Source organism: Wasmannia auropunctata, unplaced genomic scaffold, assembly GCF_000956235.1.
Source record: "Wasmannia auropunctata unplaced genomic scaffold, wasmannia.A_1.0 LD336095.1, whole genome shotgun sequence".
In the NCBI taxonomy this organism is placed as follows: Eukaryota; Metazoa; Arthropoda; class Insecta; order Hymenoptera; family Formicidae; genus Wasmannia; species Wasmannia auropunctata.
The window spans coordinates 2,281,983-2,298,642 of record NW_012026795.1 but is presented as its reverse complement, the minus strand read 5'-3'; the positions used below and the strand labels follow the sequence as shown (position 1 = coordinate 2,298,642).

The 16,660-nt window shown below is 38.7% G+C and overlaps 2 protein-coding genes across 5 annotated transcripts in view; both read left to right on the top strand.

Moving 5' to 3' along the window:
- The first annotated feature begins 4,901 nt into the window (after positions 1 to 4,901).
- On the top strand, positions 4,902 to 13,848 carry LOC105462707 (sn1-specific diacylglycerol lipase beta-like). 4 transcript variants are annotated; one of them, XM_011709518.1, is made up of 14 exons: positions 4,902 to 5,874; positions 8,938 to 9,036; positions 9,345 to 9,557; positions 10,417 to 10,733; positions 11,253 to 11,396; positions 11,499 to 11,667; positions 11,813 to 11,936; positions 12,022 to 12,165; positions 12,242 to 12,353; positions 12,432 to 12,524; positions 12,680 to 12,834; positions 13,028 to 13,165; positions 13,313 to 13,431; positions 13,592 to 13,848. In XM_011709518.1, exons 2-14 carry the CDS (start codon positions 8,942 to 8,944, stop codon positions 13,767 to 13,769), a joined length of 2,001 nt encoding a protein of 666 aa, XP_011707820.1. In that variant the 5' UTR covers positions 4,902 to 5,874; positions 8,938 to 8,941; the 3' UTR covers positions 13,770 to 13,848. The 4 variants fall into 4 exon arrangements, with proteins under 4 accessions (XP_011707820.1, XP_011707819.1, XP_011707821.1 ...); XM_011709517.1 differs by having other exon boundaries at positions 13,310 to 13,431; XM_011709519.1 differs by lacking the exons at positions 4,902 to 5,874; positions 8,938 to 9,036 and having other exon boundaries at positions 9,548 to 9,570; positions 13,310 to 13,431.
- Positions 13,849 to 15,822: 1,974 nt separating this feature from the next.
- LOC105462807 overlaps positions 15,823 to 16,660 on the top strand; it is a 4,902-nt gene continuing 4,064 nt past the window's right edge. Inside the window, exon 1 of the mRNA XM_011709657.1 lies at positions 15,823 to 16,606. Within this exon, the coding sequence (XP_011707959.1) occupies positions 15,980 to 16,606 (627 nt within the window). The 5' untranslated portion in view covers positions 15,823 to 15,979. The remainder of the gene's footprint in view (positions 16,607 to 16,660) is intronic.

The following is a 16,660-nucleotide window of genomic DNA, read 5'->3' as shown; positions in this document are numbered from 1 at the left end:
TTGTTTATAAGCTAGCCACGACGAACAAATTATTAATACGTAAACATAATACACTGTACGCGCCGAATTATAATATACCTAAATCCAAATCTGAAACAACCATTGGAAACTGTAAGAGCAGAAGAAGAAAGAGTAACATTGCTAGAAATTTAATTTATCTTCACGTAAATAACGATAAGACAAAGTAAGCTGTCGAGGAGACAGACCGTCGAACAGCGGCTAGCTATCTGGCGACCGATAAAATATAGTCATAGGATAAAATGTACAAATTCGGTTGATGGATATCGACGCGTTCGATCGTACTTATACTAGTGCTGTATTTTTGTAATATAGTCAAATAAACTCAAAATTAAACTGTAACCGAACTAAAAACTTAAATCAACCGATCAATCCATCACATCCGTATCACTCCTTTGAATCTAGCCGAATTAACATAAAACCAAAAATCAATAATTTTGAAAAAGAATATATATGTATATATGATACATAAATATAATACATAAATAAGTCAAATAATACATACGAGATTATATGAAAAAGTTTCTTCGAATTGACGCTATTTGCATATACTATTTCCGCGACTGCGAGCGATGTAGCACTTAACCGAGCAAAAAGTTAAATAACATAAAAAGGGCAATTGAGAGTTTAAGTAAGCGATCACCGTTAAAAATAAATAAATTCTTTTATTCTCATTAAAATTAAACAATTCAAAATTATATGCTTGCAAAAAAATCGATATATTTATGTATCCAATTTTACGTCGAATGCGACCATTTTTCTTTTAAGATCTAAATTATTATTCATGTTTTTACTACGTTATATTTTGAAATAGTGCTTTTTTCTATAGCGTCAACTGTTTTTATAAAATTTTTTTATTTAAATTAAATTCTGTTAGTTTTTATTGTTATTTGTGATGAAATCTTTCATTCTCTTGAAATATATCATCTTGAAATATATGTGTTCAAAAATATTTTTGGAAATATATACTGGAATACTATCATATATATAAATCATAATTACAATAACTGGACGCCAGTCTTACACGTATTCTTTAGCGCCGAAACACGACCATGTCTCCTGATGAGAATTTCAAAAGAAGTTCCTTAAGAAAAAATACTATTAGACTCGCGAAAGAACAAGTTGGAAATGATTTAAAAACCATTCAAATTCAATATTGTATTATTGTACTATTCAGTAAATAAATCAGTTCCACACGTTGTCGATGTTAACGTTTGACATGACCAGTATTCTGCAATTACTTTTCATTCGCGATTTCGCGATCAAATAAATCGCGATTTTGCGGTCAGCTAATTATTTATTGTACAAATTTGCTGATGCTGCGCAATCGGCCGCGCGGCAGCTGCAATTACGCGTTTATGCACATTTTACACGCGCGTATACGTAGGTACGCGGCGCAAAGATCGAGAAGGCTCGTCGCGCAAGTGAAAGTCTACGTCGTCGTTCCTGCGGAGTGTATATCGAAACAAGTCGAATTGCTCGTCCGATCGGTTTACGTTCGCTCGTTCGACAAACGGGCTCGCTGCCCTCGCATGATTGTTACAATGCGACCGGGGCGAGGCGAACCTGTCGTGCCACTACACGTTCCATTACTGTACATTCCGACAACTGTATTACGCTGCCGGTCCCTTGAAACTTTTAAGTTTCACGTTTTTGTTTGTAAAATTTAAAGCTTTGTTTGTTAATGGCTGAAAATTATTAGTTATATAAAGATTTTTCTTATTAAATAGTGAATTTTTAAATTATTAGCACGTATATTCTAATAAAGTTTACATTGATGTCAAAAGAGGAAACCAGAAAATTGTGTAGTTAAAATAATTAAAGAGCTAATTGTAAGTGGTCAAGCTATAATATGTAGCATAATGTAGGATTGAAAATGAATTAATTATAATCAAATCGCTATAATATATTAGATTTTTGCACAATTATCCATTCTGTTTCAGATTTACAAAATGCTAAAATAAATAGCTTATTGATAATAATTAAGTATTATACATGACAAAAAAGTGATTCCTTTGAAAAGATATACTTCAATTTTGTGTTCAAAATGTTAGCGATTTTCAAATTTTTTTTGCACATAATTGTGTAAAGAATTTAAAAAATTTATAATATTATTCCACAATCTAATATTAAATTAAAATATAATTTTTAAGATGCATAAAAGTGTTTACAGTATAGATTTTATATAAACAGGCCAATTAACAAATGCCTGATTTTATTATAAACAGGCTATGTAAATTAACATAATTCTACAAAGAAATATCGTTAATTAGCTATATCCATTTATTGACTCACTTATTTGCATTGCATGCCTTTTTTTTAGATGTTAATTACTCATGCAAGGGGATAAAAAGTGTATCTATTCAAGTTGTTTTGTAGTCACAATAAAGATGTATCGCACTAGCAAAACGGACTGGTATAAAAATATACATATATAGCAGATGTGTATGTATGTGGATGGGTGAGTGGTAGATGTGTGTGTGTATCTTTAAAAAATGGTTGCACGCAAGGAATAACGTTTTTATGTCACACAATGATTCCCAAGGTATTCATATATATTGTTTCTTTCGAAATTACGTGAGAATATTTAATATAAAAATTGTTATTTCCCTCGCGTGCAACTTCTTAATTTGATAATTGAATAGCGCGCGCGCGCGCTCGTGTATGTGTAGATATTTCCGCAATTCTTCACATTGAAGTTTAATATAAGATACAAACAAAGATGCATAAAGTCAACATATGCATATACGGTACGCATGCAAGTACGCGGTAAATCGCTGATAGGAGTCTCTGGGCAAAGGCAAAAAAGCTACACAAAGATACATATTGATTTGCAAGTTAAATCAATTATATAAAACTTGCTTTTTTTCGCCACGCATTAAGTTCTTAAAGCGATTTGTGAATTACACGTTGCAAAACCACTTCTCCCATTTGATAAGCTAATTTAATTACTATTGCTGTGACGCGTTCCGCAATGTCAGCGCGTCGTCTTGGAAAGATAGTATTGCGACTTTTCTGAGAGCAACGTCAATTACAGTGTTCGTTCCACGAACTCGCGCGCGGCGGTCACCGCGCGGTCCAAAAGGAAGAAAGAAATCGCATTCCGAGCCGGATGTGCAAATGCAAAAGGAAGGCGCTCAACTGTGCGAGCCTTTGGTGAACGGATACGTTCATTTCTCGAAAAAAGAAGAGAGGAGTATGTAGCTTTGTTTTTTGCAATGCATGTTATTCTGTTCCAGTCAAACACGTTTCCGACCCGAGACGATTTCTGTCGTATATGTGAAAATCAAAATGGCGTATATTCAAACAGTTATTCATTCTTCAAATGTTTATCCTTGCGACACGTCGCCATTTATTAAAGCATACATTACGTCTCAATTAGCTCTTTGGGATTTTGCATCACACTTATTTTTACGTCGTTCGCGATCTGAAATTCTGCCGATTTCAAAGACCGACCATGGTACAAATCCTGCTACTTATTCATGAGCAATTTATCTCGCTGTTATTTTGTCGCGTCGAATTGATGAAACACATTGATGTGTATCTATGCGAGCAGTTATTTAGTCGCAACGTGTTTAAAAAAGCAAATGTTTCTTTTTTTTTTAGTTGAATGTACATGAAGGAATAATTTTTGAAAAAGAAACTCAGAGGAATTTGCTTGTGTGCGCTAGATTCAATACGTCGTCTTGTGGTAACATACTATAATATAAGGAGCTTCAATTGTTCGAGTCTTATGAGGTGATCGTTTTTGCGAACGTGGACAATTATTTTCAATCGCTTGTTCGCAGTAATGCTTGCATAAATGCATCACAATCAGTTATAAAGGCGAAAAATTTATGACGGATTTTACATTTTTGCATATGTCATATATTTTTTTCGCTGCTTCTTGCGAAAGAGAAAAAAAAAGAAGATCGTTTGCATCCTCCAATCTTTGTTTTTTACAGGTTGTATATATTTTGTTATAATCATGGATCGATTTTTCTACTTAATTCAATTATGAGACATTAATATTCTTGCATATTTTCCACGCAGCACGTGTTAAGAATACTGTTATGAATACCTGAATAAATCGCTGCGAGATTTATTTGACGAATCTAACACGCTTCGTAAAGCACGAAAACTTGCGAGCCATTCGTAATTATACATGTATATGATCATGATGGAATTGATGCATATTCAATGCATGCAGCGTATGCATTGTAATGTGTATATACATATGCGTGCAGTCAATATCTTTCAGCTCAAATGTGGTATAGTAATGCGGTTATAACATTGGTTTCCATCTTATGTAAAGTCCATTTGAGATAGGTCGATACCAAGGAGAGTTACTCAAGCGGTCAAGAATATAACGGGAAATAGTCCCTCTTTCGACTATACATAACTCGGTCGTTGAGAAATTTTTTACGAACAACTTTGACAAAAGATTCGCATTCTCCAAAGTGTATGTAAAATATGACGAAATAAAGATCGTAAACGTAAATAATGGAGAACGATACAGATTTGAAGCGCGTTCAAAAGATTTGGACTCCAGATTTTAAGCGGCTTAATATTAACGGGGGGGGGGGAGGAGGGGAGATTTAGATTCATCGCCTTATATGTAACGTGCGTAATTTCGTTCTTGTTAATATAAGAACATTGCGCAAAGAACTTGCCCCCCTCCCCGGCTAATCTTCCTCTCTAGATTCACCGGATATCGGCATTCACCGCGTTCCCTATCTCCTTCGAGAGGAACGGTCAGGCCAGGTGCGTCGCCTGGCGATTCGTCGCTCCCACCATCAGCTCGACTCGGCTCGACTCGGCTCGGCGTTTATCCCTCTCGAAGTAGCCCGTTCCTTCCTCTTCTCCTTTTTCGCAGCATTTTTCTTCCTCGCGTGGTCAGAACGCCGCGCGATAACCTGACGTACGGAGGGAAAGTTCTTCATGGTCTCCCTCTCTCTCTTTCTCTCTCTCTTTCTTCCTCTCTCTCTCTCCGCAATAGTGTACCGGACCAGTTGTGGTCAACGAGTTCGTGTGATTCGGTTGTCTGTGCGGGGTGTCGCGCATTGCAAGGTGAACAAGTCACGCCGCGGTGCATCGTGTAAAGCGTCCTGTGTTGCAGCGCGATTCTGCATCATCGCGAGAATGGCCGTCCCCGACATAATGCTGTGAAGTGCCACTTTTGGATTGAGATACCTCTCGACCGCGTCAGAGGGCCATCGCGGTCGCCACCGGTTGTCATTATCGTGGTTTATGCGAATGTCCAAGGACCAGCTGGCACCGGTCGCCGAGAGACGTTCGTGCCGCGAACGATATGCATATCTCCGTACGTGTGATAAGCGCAGCTTTGACAGCGGTGCCAAAACCGGCGCGTGCTGTAAACGATTAGCCGGACAAAGTGATTACGGCACGCGCCGTTTCGCGATTGCAAACAACGAAGAGTAAGAAGAGGAGAGAAACAGAGAGAGAGAGAGAGAGAGAGAGAGACACTAACGGTGACTGCGAGTACTCGCAATACGTACGCGGTCCCCCGAGAAGATTGCGCGCGGCGGACGCGAAATTAGTTATCTCCGCGAAGCGTTCGCGCGCTTAACGGGAATCCGCGCGAGCGCAGGAAGCGCGCGCTCCAGTTTCGCCGCGCGGTCTACAGCGCGCGCAACTCGGAGAAAGGCTCGGTTGACGGTGATTAGACGAAAAATTTCAATCGGGTTCGTTTGCAACTCTCAGGACCGCGCTGAATTCCCGAGGCGGCAGAGCGAGTAGCTGGAGTGCGCGGTGGACGATCGGTGGAGTGCCGCGTCCGCGGCGCGTCGGTCGAGAGGAGATTTCAACGCGCGTGTAACACGCGTCCGGATTCGCCGGATATCGATTCGCGCATCTGTGAGTACAAGTTTATACATCGTACTTTTTTTCTGCTAGCAGTGCCAGAGTGTGCGAGTGTAGCGAATCACACATCGTAAAATATTCATAAATCAAAATATTCAATCAATCAAAACGAGATGTTTTAATGTTACAAGAGATCTATTCTCTTTCACAAAAGATTTGCTGATTATGTCAAGAGTGATTATTCAGCAGTAACATATCGAAGAAGGAAAGGAGGGATAATTAAAATTTAAAAGATATAATAATATTTGGATCGTTCATATAAAATTTTCTAATATGTTCATATTTCCTTAAATACGAACAAGCTGAAGCTTGCTAGTGAGACAGCATCGTGTAAACTATACGTATGTCATGATTCGCTATAGCGGTAATTCGTGCTACTTAAACGTTTTGTAAGAGTCTTGTTGCCTTGTTGGCTTAATTAATGAGGAACGCCGTTTGCACGCGTAGAGAAAGCAATAATACCGAAATAATAAGACTTATCGCTATGCTATCCGTATGATAATTAGAATTTATCTTTACGATAATCAGAAGATAAAGAAAAAGGGTAAATTAAAATCGATACTGTACTATACTGTGAATGATATACTACTGACTACAACGTTACAGTCTACAAATATACGAAATGTATCTTACATTATTATCGTAATAAATAACATATTAATAATATGTTAACTTTAAATTATAAAAATACACGCGTTATATAACCATAGATTGTATCTATATGTTTTTAACACCGAGGTATGAAATATGCAGCGTTATATATCATTACAACGGAAATTTTTTTCTAATAATTCATCAATTATTCATACCCAGACGATGAGTCATCCTTTTACCGCATAAAACACTAATTATGATGTCAAGTTCAATCGAAACTCATTATCGAGGGATCAAATGTCAACTGACTTTCGCCATTGTGCGGAATACTCCAAAGCGGAGTGTATTAAATCAGGTTAAATACACGTGTTGAAAGACGCGAGTTCCCGATTCGCATATTGTTTTGTTCAAAACTCGCGGTGACGCGTCGGGAGAGCGCATGCACGTTTCGAGTCATGGAATGCACGCGATGCATTTCATTTCGCGTAATTCAATCTACCAATATTGCGAGTAGCAAAGCGTACATACAGCTACAGCATATGTGCGTTTCGAGTGTCGCGTTTCCATTTCCTTTGATCTCTTGCTAAATTGAATCAGAACTAACCGTCAGTACCGTTACAGTAACACTTCTTCGCAAATGTCCAGAGAGTTCAAAAAGAACTCAGTTATATGTCATCAATTTTGAGTTCATTTTCAAATGCAAAAAATTTTTTTTCTAAAAATTCCAAAAAAAAATTCTTTTTGTATCTGAAAACAAATTAAAATTGATGACATATGACTGAATATATACGAATAAATGCTTTTTGAACTCTGGATATTTGGGTATACAGCAATACAGCTTCTTGTAAACGGTACAATTTTTTTGTAAGTCGAATTATGAGCAATTTAAAATAGGTTTTTTAAAATCCTTCTTCATATACCGCTATTATGCAAGATAAAGTGAGTTTCGTGGAAGCGTTAATTGCTGCCGGTGCAATTTCAGTTGCATGCGGTTGCGCTTAGTAGGCCTCTTGTAGATTTGTAATCTTCTAGGAAATCCCTTATTTGTTCCAATCCCAGAAACGACGTAGAAAATATTGCAACAACATTTCTTCCAGTTTATTCGAACTGGAATGGTACATACATTGTATTCGCGTCGAGAAGCTGCGATAACGCTTGAGATTTGACAGCGATTAACAACTTGACATCAATAAAGTATAAGAATAAGTAGTTAATCCATGATCTGCGTTATTATTATCGGCGAAATAACCGCGATGATAATGTCAATTTTCTCTTCTCCACCTAATACCATAATAATATACTGTAATTTCCGCATTCTCATGTTTTTTTTCTTAAAGAAAGTAGTTGGATAATATATCTACAACTAATTGACGCATTCAAAAAGTACACGTGTTGTGACGTAAACTGCGTGCTTTCCCGTGATTAAACGTTCGAAAGCCATTTACGCAATTCGTTAGTTAGCGCTAATTCGCGCGCAAACCTAAAAGCCTCGAAAAGAATCAAAACAAAAAAAAATTAAACGTAAGAAATTAAGAGAACCGCGACAGTGCAGGAAATTTTAAACGCGACGATTAATTAAAAAATATATTAGGGCAAACAAAAATATGTATACAAAACGAATTTTAATATTTTTATGAATTTGAGCCTTCTTTTTCCAAAAAAAGAAATCTAAAAGAATCACGTCTGAAGAATTCGTAATTTTATGTAAACAAGTAAGTGAGTGTTAATTATACTTGTGAGATCGTCTGGTTTTATTCTCTTTATCTCACGCAGGAAATTGCCAAGCAATTAACAATAATGGGGTATAGCGAAAAAATATATAATATATAATAATTGAACGAGATGCAGTCAACAAGTAACGCGTACGTCGCTCATTGCTGCCCCGATCGGCAGTTGTACGTCGCCGCTGATATATAAAATCAGTCCTTATTAGCGCCTAAGTCAACTAAATTACACGTAAGGCAACGAAAATCACGGGCTAACGGTCCATTTAAACACGTCGGAAGACTGTGTCAACACGGTCTCGGATGTGGGATGGACACAGGGGACTTTCTCCCGGCGCGCTTTCTCCGGACGGCGGCGGTTTCGTGATCGCGGAGATATACCCGCGTGTACCGTAATCGTCCGAATCCCGGGGATATTTATGATCATAGAAAGCCGCGTCCGCTTTATTTTGTAATATTGCGAAATCCGTGCGCGCGAGGGCTTCGCTAAATAAACTTTCCGCGGTGCGTGCTCCGCGAGCCGCCGCGCCGCGAGACCCTCGCGAACGTGACCGCGCGGCGATCAATCTCGGTATCGTTGGTGTATATCCAGATACGATCTAGATGGGGACATATCATATCGACTTCCTAGACGAAATGTTTATAAATGAGTGTCTTTTTAACAACTTTAATTCATTTGGCTAAGAAAGAAACGTATCGAAAAATTTTAATAGCGCTACAGCAAAGTTCCTTTTTCCAGGGAAATGCCTGCGTTGAAGCTCTTCGGTCGAAAATGGTTGGCCGCAACCGACGACCTCGTGTATCCTGGCCTGTTCGAATTATTTATCCGTATTGTATGGTGAGTATCGGTAATAAGAGAGCAGTCAGCGCGATTATCAATATGTTAAAATTACAGTGCGCAATATTAATTAGCGAATGTAGCAATCTGAATATGCGAATTGTTTGTTTTAAAGTTATTATACGAGAAATCGAGAACTTCAAGACACAAATTCTAACTAAATTCAACGAGATTGTCGAAAACTTATTAGAAGCATTGAAACCTATTCTCAATATTAAATTCTTTCGCAGGTATATGCGTCGCCCGATAGAAATCGCGCCGATCGTTTGCTAGTTTGTTTTTCTCGTAATCGGCTGTGTGTTTTACAGGTTGATTCTTATAGGGATCGCCTGCGTAAAGTACTACGAGGATACGTGGAATTGTCGGTTGGGAGGTGAATTAGTGCGCGTGTACCTCCTCGGCGAGGCGGTCATGCTTGGTATCGTCACGCTTTTGATACTCATCATTATCAGGCAGAGCGCGAGGGGGGCTATCATGGACACGCATGCCCGACGCTACGTCCAACCGCTTCTGACGGTCAAGTAAGCAATAAAAGTAAACCAGCGTTACGTCTAATCAGTTTTGTAGACCGATCACGTTCGTGGGACACTTTTACAAAGTTTGCGACTTCTGTGTTGTACATTTTTTTGATAACAGTTAAGTTGGTTAATTATTTACTAATATTCTCAACGTTGACGCCAATATTCTCAACGTGAATCATTCTCGATTACAACTTTTCAGTTTTGTATGTTAAATAGCTACAGAATATTATACATTTTAAATTTAAATTTTAAGAACTTGTGAAATTATTCGAGCATGCATTATCATAATTTCATCATACAATTTCTAATTTTAATTCGTTAGAATTTTTTTTAGCCACATTAATTGATGAAAAAAAGAATAATGAGAAAAACAGTATTATAATAAATAATGAAGAAAAATATAAAAAATATGCATGTTGTGCGTGAATATTAAAAGATTTAATTTAAAAAATCAAAACAAAAACATTTATTTATCGTTTTACTATATGTTATGCAAGTTTATAACTTTCTCGTGGAATAAATTACACACTAATCGAGATACATAAAATGTGTGTTTGTATACATATATATATACATATATATATATACAAACTGTATAGAGAAAGAAATGTTATAAACAGCATACATAACATGCATAAATTTCATGGAATTATCTAAATTTTTTGCATGTATATTGCTGATACAATTTATTACATTCATGTGGCCGTATCGATTGTTAAAACATCGATTTCAATTATATTTTCGTTACATTGTCATATTTCGTAACAACTATTATATGTAGGTAACTTTTTATCTTAGAAGGAACTGGTAAATATCACAGTCAGTGAAAAGTCTAGAGATCTCTTTATGGCTTATTCAGGGTATTGATGCTGCTGCCAGAGATCGGATGGAACATTCTGGGTACTTTATGGATTTTCGGGCAGAACGTGGAGTGCGGTCACGAATCGTACTCCATCACCGTCGTGGAAGCCCTGGTGTTTTTCGATTGGATCCTGATCGGCCTCAGCATCTTCGGCCTCGCCCTGGTGTTCGACCCGATCGGTTCCCTGGAGAAGAAGCAGCTAGAGAATTCCGCGGAGCACGGCAAGGTCTCGCGCATTTGGCTAAGGAGATTCAAGTTCCTGTGGTGGATGCGTAAGGACGAGAGCGCGAACGAGACCTTTCAACAAGTCGCTGGTGAGACATAGGTACGGCTGGCCTACGAAGAGGTCCTGCCGCATTCGAAACTGGAACGCTGGCGTCGCTTCCGATCGGAAACCGAGCGCGGACGGTCACCGAGAGGGGTGACCGATGATAAATCAAATCACTGATCTCTGTTCTGGTTTTGGCGCTGGTGGGATTTTTTTTTCGCGACGAAAAATCGCATCGCTCTCTCGCCATTCGGAAATAACGGGCGCTTCGCGATATATGCGATCACTGTGATATGCAAGTATTAAAGGAATAAATTTGAATTTGCGAGGAGATTTATATTAGCATCGTTTAATATTAAATGATAAAAAGTTGTAATACTTAATTTTGTCCATTTAGTCTAGCTAAATGCATATTTCGAATAATTTTTAAACCTTTATATTATTATGACTATTACGATATACTATTGAATTGTAAGAGAGAAAGAGAGAGAAAGTAGCTTGTTTTTATTTTTTAATAATATAATTCTCATTATCCGATAAAATGCTAATACAAATATCTTCGTAGGTCTTTTATCCGCCTTATTCCGAGGTACGGATTTGGTTCCCTCGGACGTGATGGCAGGATGCATTTTACTGAGAGTCCGGCAGAAGCGAGAGACTCACGAATTGCGAAAGTTAAATTTAATCGCGCGTCCAAAATACACTTCAGGTACGTCATTTATATATGTATCGAAAAAAATCGAAAAAATGTGTGTATTGTATGCAAATATATGATGACATTTATTGAATATTTGCTGTCTGCATTTTTTAGACGCCAGCGCAATTTTTTCGGGCGCACCTGACTGGATGTCCTTGGAAGCCGCCCATCACTTCCTGCAGTTATCGATCGCTTCCTACGGCTGGCTTTTCGTAATATATCAGCACACGTGTACCGGATGTTTTCGTTTGATACGCGGCATGAGATGCTGTGCTTGTTTCCGGTAAAGAAACATAAACTCAACATGACTCTTTATTTTTATCATATATCATAATATAATTTTATAGAATAATTGCATAGGTATATATTTTTTAAAAAATTATCTCTCTAATGCTTTATTATTTCATTATGTTTAATGTCTTTTTCAGACGAAAGCGTAACATTATTCTGGACGACAACTGTTGCCTCTGTTATCTTTCTGGCGTGAAATACCTATCGAAGATGTCTGAGGATGATATTCTATTCGCTTCCTTCAAGAATCATTTGTGCGAAGTTTGTACATTGCTTCTAAATTATATAACTCTTTCCATGCTCGTTCAGCATTAGGTACCTATTATTCTCTTTGAAATTTTTCTAGATACCATTCTGCGTAATGGCAGATCATAAAACTGCCAGTATTGTTGTGGTCATACGAGGATCATTATCCTTGCGGGATATAATTACTGATTTCGCGGCCGCGTCTGATTCATTTGAATGTCCTGGTGTTCCACCAGGCAGCACGGTTAGCTCTATTCCCTTTTTGAGATATATAAAATAAATTGATTTAATTGTATGTAAATCTATGTAAAATTTTACAGGCCCACAAAGGCATGATAATAGGGGTAAAAGTAATCTTGAAGCAATTGGAGAACCATAAAGTCCTGGAAAGAGCGTTCGCCACGTATCCCAATTATCATCTGACGATTACTGGTAAGAACTCTGTGCTAATAATAAATCGCCGTCGGCGCATAACTGTACATTCCGTAATGTGACAATGTGTGTGCGTAGGCCACAGTTTAGGAGCCGGTTTAGCCATTCTGCTGGGCTTACTGATACGTCCTCGTTACCCGGAGTTGAGAGTCTACGCGTTTGCTACGCCTGGTAATTGCTCGTGCATATGATTTTATTTTAGCGAATATAATAATTTTATTAGCTAAAAAAGACGTTGGCAAACACCGCTGTCTGTTATTAATTTCGAACACACGTACTATGCTAACAATAATACATTACAATTTTTAATGTATTTGTCCAAAAAGCTGGGCTACTCAGCAGGGAAGCTGCTAGAGTCACGGAGGAATTCGTATTGACTGTAGGACTTGGGGATGATCTCGTAATGAGGCTCAGTGTGGATAGCATAGAGAATTTAAGGACATCGTTATTGACAACTCTTCACGCTTGCCGACTACCTAAGGTATTTTGGAATTTATGAGTCTCAATGGATGCGTTTAGCAGTAATTCTTTAATAGAGGATTGCGGTTTTTTACTTCAGTTTTTCACTAGCTCTAAGTGTAGAAATCAATCGTAAAAGGCCATCCATTGTCAGCAATTTGAGACGTTCGACGAATTATCGAATTGTATTTTGACAAATGTTTTCATGTTTTTAGTACAGAGTGGTCCTGAATGGATTTGGATACGCTTTGTTCGGAGTTCCCGAGAGAGATCTGACTAAAACGTGGGCCAATCATAATATAATTAACACAATACCGGGTCAATCGCCTTTACTGACCAAATCCAGCGATATGGTAAGAAAAAATGCTGCACTTGCAAAATTTGTAGAAAGTAGACAGTAGTTATAGACACACAAACATTTTTGTATCATGTTGGTTTGATTAATGTTGAATTTGATAATTAATTAAATTTAAACTTTGTTTTTCATCTTTGTTCAGCAGGATAATAAGATAATAGAGCGCGACATAACAAAAAGAAGATATTCGAGTATGAAACTGTTTAATGCTGGTCGTATACTTCATATAGCGAGATGCAAGCTCGAGAAAACGGAGGGAAAGAGGTACGTTATCCTTACGCACATTTCCCATTCAAAGTATTAATTTTTACGATTTCCATAAATATAAATCAATACCCTCCCTCAAAAATACAAAAAAAAACTATGTTAAGAGTTATAGGACTACTAGATTTTAGATAATAATGATGTATAATTTCTACATTAGCAAGAAACAACTCGCAAAGGAAAGAAAATACGAGATGCGATGGGCACAAGCGGAGGAATTTACGAAATTAACGGTGATGCCACGCATGCTTCTGGATCACTTGCCAGAAAATATAGAGCGGGCTTTAGCCACGTTATTGGAGCAACAGAATGATATACCGTATTATTTCGATCCTTAGTGTAATCCAAAGAAGTGATTTTATAGTTTTAATAAAAAGAATTTTCTAATAAAATTCTAAATTATGATATATCCAAAAATTTATTTATTAATAATAAATTTCTTTTTTATTTTATAATATTGAAATTATTAATGAAATAAAATAGTAAATAGCAAAATAAAATGTCGATACGTAAGTAGATATTTAATTAAATTTTCACAAATCCGTCACCGCATTAATAAAATTTTTTATCACTCACCGACATCGATGCGCAAGAGTGCAGGAGTTATCAGGCATGTATGTAGCTACGATGACTCTGTAACATACAAATATAAGATCTAAATTAAAGATAATTTTTACATTCATAGAATCGCCTTTTTCTCTCAATTAAATATCTATTAAAATAATTATATGTCAATATGTGATCGTTTCCACAAAAATAAACTTTTTTCAAAGAGTTTCAAATTAATTCTTTTTTTCTAATTAAAAGACTTGCAACAGACTAATCCACATTTTATAACAATAAAAAAAAAACTCTAAAATGATGAACTCAGAAAGCTTATTTCATATTCCCTCGTTTTTACAAAATATTAGTTGTTGCCACTGTTGCAACCTTTTTCAATTTTTATTTTTAAATCAAAATAAAACAATCCGAGTAAACGAGAAGAAATAATTAAGTTGCTTACCGCAAAGTTGCTCCACCGGCGCCCGATGCCTCTCCTAGACCTCCTCCTCCTCTCGAACGCGATCCGCAACAGCGAAGTTGTAGTACGTATAACATTGTATAACACTGATCTATAATTAATACATACAAATATAATTAAATTATCAATTAATAACAAATTAACAATTAATAACTTAATCTTACAAGTAAGAAATATTTACCACAAATTGGTCTACTGATGCTATCCATCCTAGGTCTCCTACTTTCAAACAATCCGGATAATCAACTGCACAAGATGCATATTATAACTAGAATTCCCGGAATGAGTCGCCACGTTTCTCGTTTCGGAGCCGATTTCTTTTCGTGTACATGTCCACTGCGTTCTGCAATTAAAACGTTAATGTAATTAAATAGCGAAACGTCGCGCTTCGCTTCGCGTGCGATGAATTTCACACGACACAAAAGCGCCGTGCCGCGGCAACACGTCTTGCGGCGGGCGGCGCATCGACGCTACATGTCTCGATTTTCGGTCAAACGGGTATTGCGAAGTACGCGTTCGAACGAATATATCAATGCATGCGTGCTGATGTTATTATTATATTGCGCGATAATCAAGTGCAAATACAAGGTTTACTTACTAATTATATCAGTCGCGACGCCCCTCGCTCCGGATTCAATCCATCCCGCGTTCCGCTTGTTCGCCGCGGTGAAAACACTTGTTGACATGACGAGGCGGCTCGGCTCGTCTCTCGCGCGGTCAACTTCGCGCGTCAATTCTTCGAGCGTCGCGATGACGCGGCGGCGGCGGCGGCGGCGGCGGCGGCGGCGGCGGCGGTGGCGACGACGACGCGGCGACACGTCCTGATTTTCGACTGAAACATTAGCGTGCAGCGAGTGCCGAATCCATATTGCACAATAATTAAATGCAACTACAAGTTTCACTTACCAATTACGTTATAGCCACGACGCTTCTCGTTCCGAAATCGTCCCATTTCATGTCCGCCGCGTTCTGAAAAGAAATGTTATTAAAATGACGAAGCGGCTCCGTCTCTCGCGCGGTCGACTTCGTGCGTCAATGGCGGCGCCGCGCCGCGCCGTGGCGACGCGACGCGGCGGCGGCGGGCGGCGTCGGCGCAACAACGCCAACAACGTTTCACGGCTTGATTTTCGGCCGAACGAGTATCGCGAAATACTCGTTCGAACGAAATATCAATGCATGCGTGCTATATTATATTGCGCAATAGTAAAATGCACATGCAAAATTCAGTTTACCAGTTATATCAGTCGCGACGTTCCTCATTTCGGCTTCACTCTGTCCCGTGTCGGCCGCGTTTCGAAAATGAAACGGGAAATGACGTACGAAGCCGGTTCGTCACTCGTGCGTCAATAGCGACGCGGCGCGGCGATAGCAGCGCGGTGGCGCGGCGACGCAACACCGTCTTGATTTTCCGCCGCGAACGGAGTGTCGCGAAAAGCGCGTTCGAATGAAAACGGTGAAACCTACGGCAGCGTTAACCCCTTCAACAGCTGTACACGACACACGCGTACCGTACGGCGTAATATTGACATGGAGGTCAATTCCTCGGAACGCAATCAGGAAACGGAACATGTAGCGCAAGTAGCGCAACATGAGAACAGTGCAAGTGAAGGCCTCGCTTACCCCCAAAAAACTGTAAGCGATCCAGCGAATGCTATATTGCATCATCAGATCCAAGGAAACACGGCAAAAATGTTAATGACGTTGCCCACAGGGGAGCAGAAACTGACCACGTTCGGCATCCCGAACGAGGACTGCACTGTACAAGTACAAGTACAAGTTTTCGGCCGAACGAGTACTGCGAATTACTTCGAACAAATATCGGTGAAACCTATAGCAGCGTCAACCCGTTCACCAGCTGAGCACAACACACGCGTAGCTAATATTGACATGGAAGTCAATTCCTCGGAACACGGTCAGGAAACGGAATATGTAGCACAACAGTCACCTTCGCCACGGCTGCAACATGAGAACAGTGCAAGTGAAAACATCGCTTACCTCCAAAAAATTATAAGCGATCCAGCGAATGCTACAGTGCAGCATCAGATTCAAGGAAATACAGCAAAAATGTTAGTGATGTTGCCCACAGGGGAACAGAGACTGATCACGTTCGACATCCCGAACGAGGACTGCACTGTGCACGACCTACTGGATGAGGTACGTACAGTCGTGGGCAAGGTACGTTTCTACAAAGTTATTTGTAGAAAAGTT

What these genes read in the sequence shown, in the direction of transcription:
- LOC105462707 (XM_011709517.1), top strand. Translation starts at nt 8,942, where the DNA reads ATGCCTGCGTTGAAGCTCTTCGGTCGAAAATGGTTGGCCGCAACCGAC. An exon ending in AGATGCTGTGCTTGTTTCCG is followed by an intron (nt 11,668 to 11,812) that starts GTAAAGAAACAT and finishes TGTCTTTTTCAG; the next exon opens with ACGAAAGCGTAACATTATTC. An exon ending in TCAAGAATCATTTGTGCGAA is followed by an intron (nt 11,937 to 12,021) that starts GTTTGTACATTG and finishes AAATTTTTCTAG; the next exon opens with ATACCATTCTGCGTAATGGC.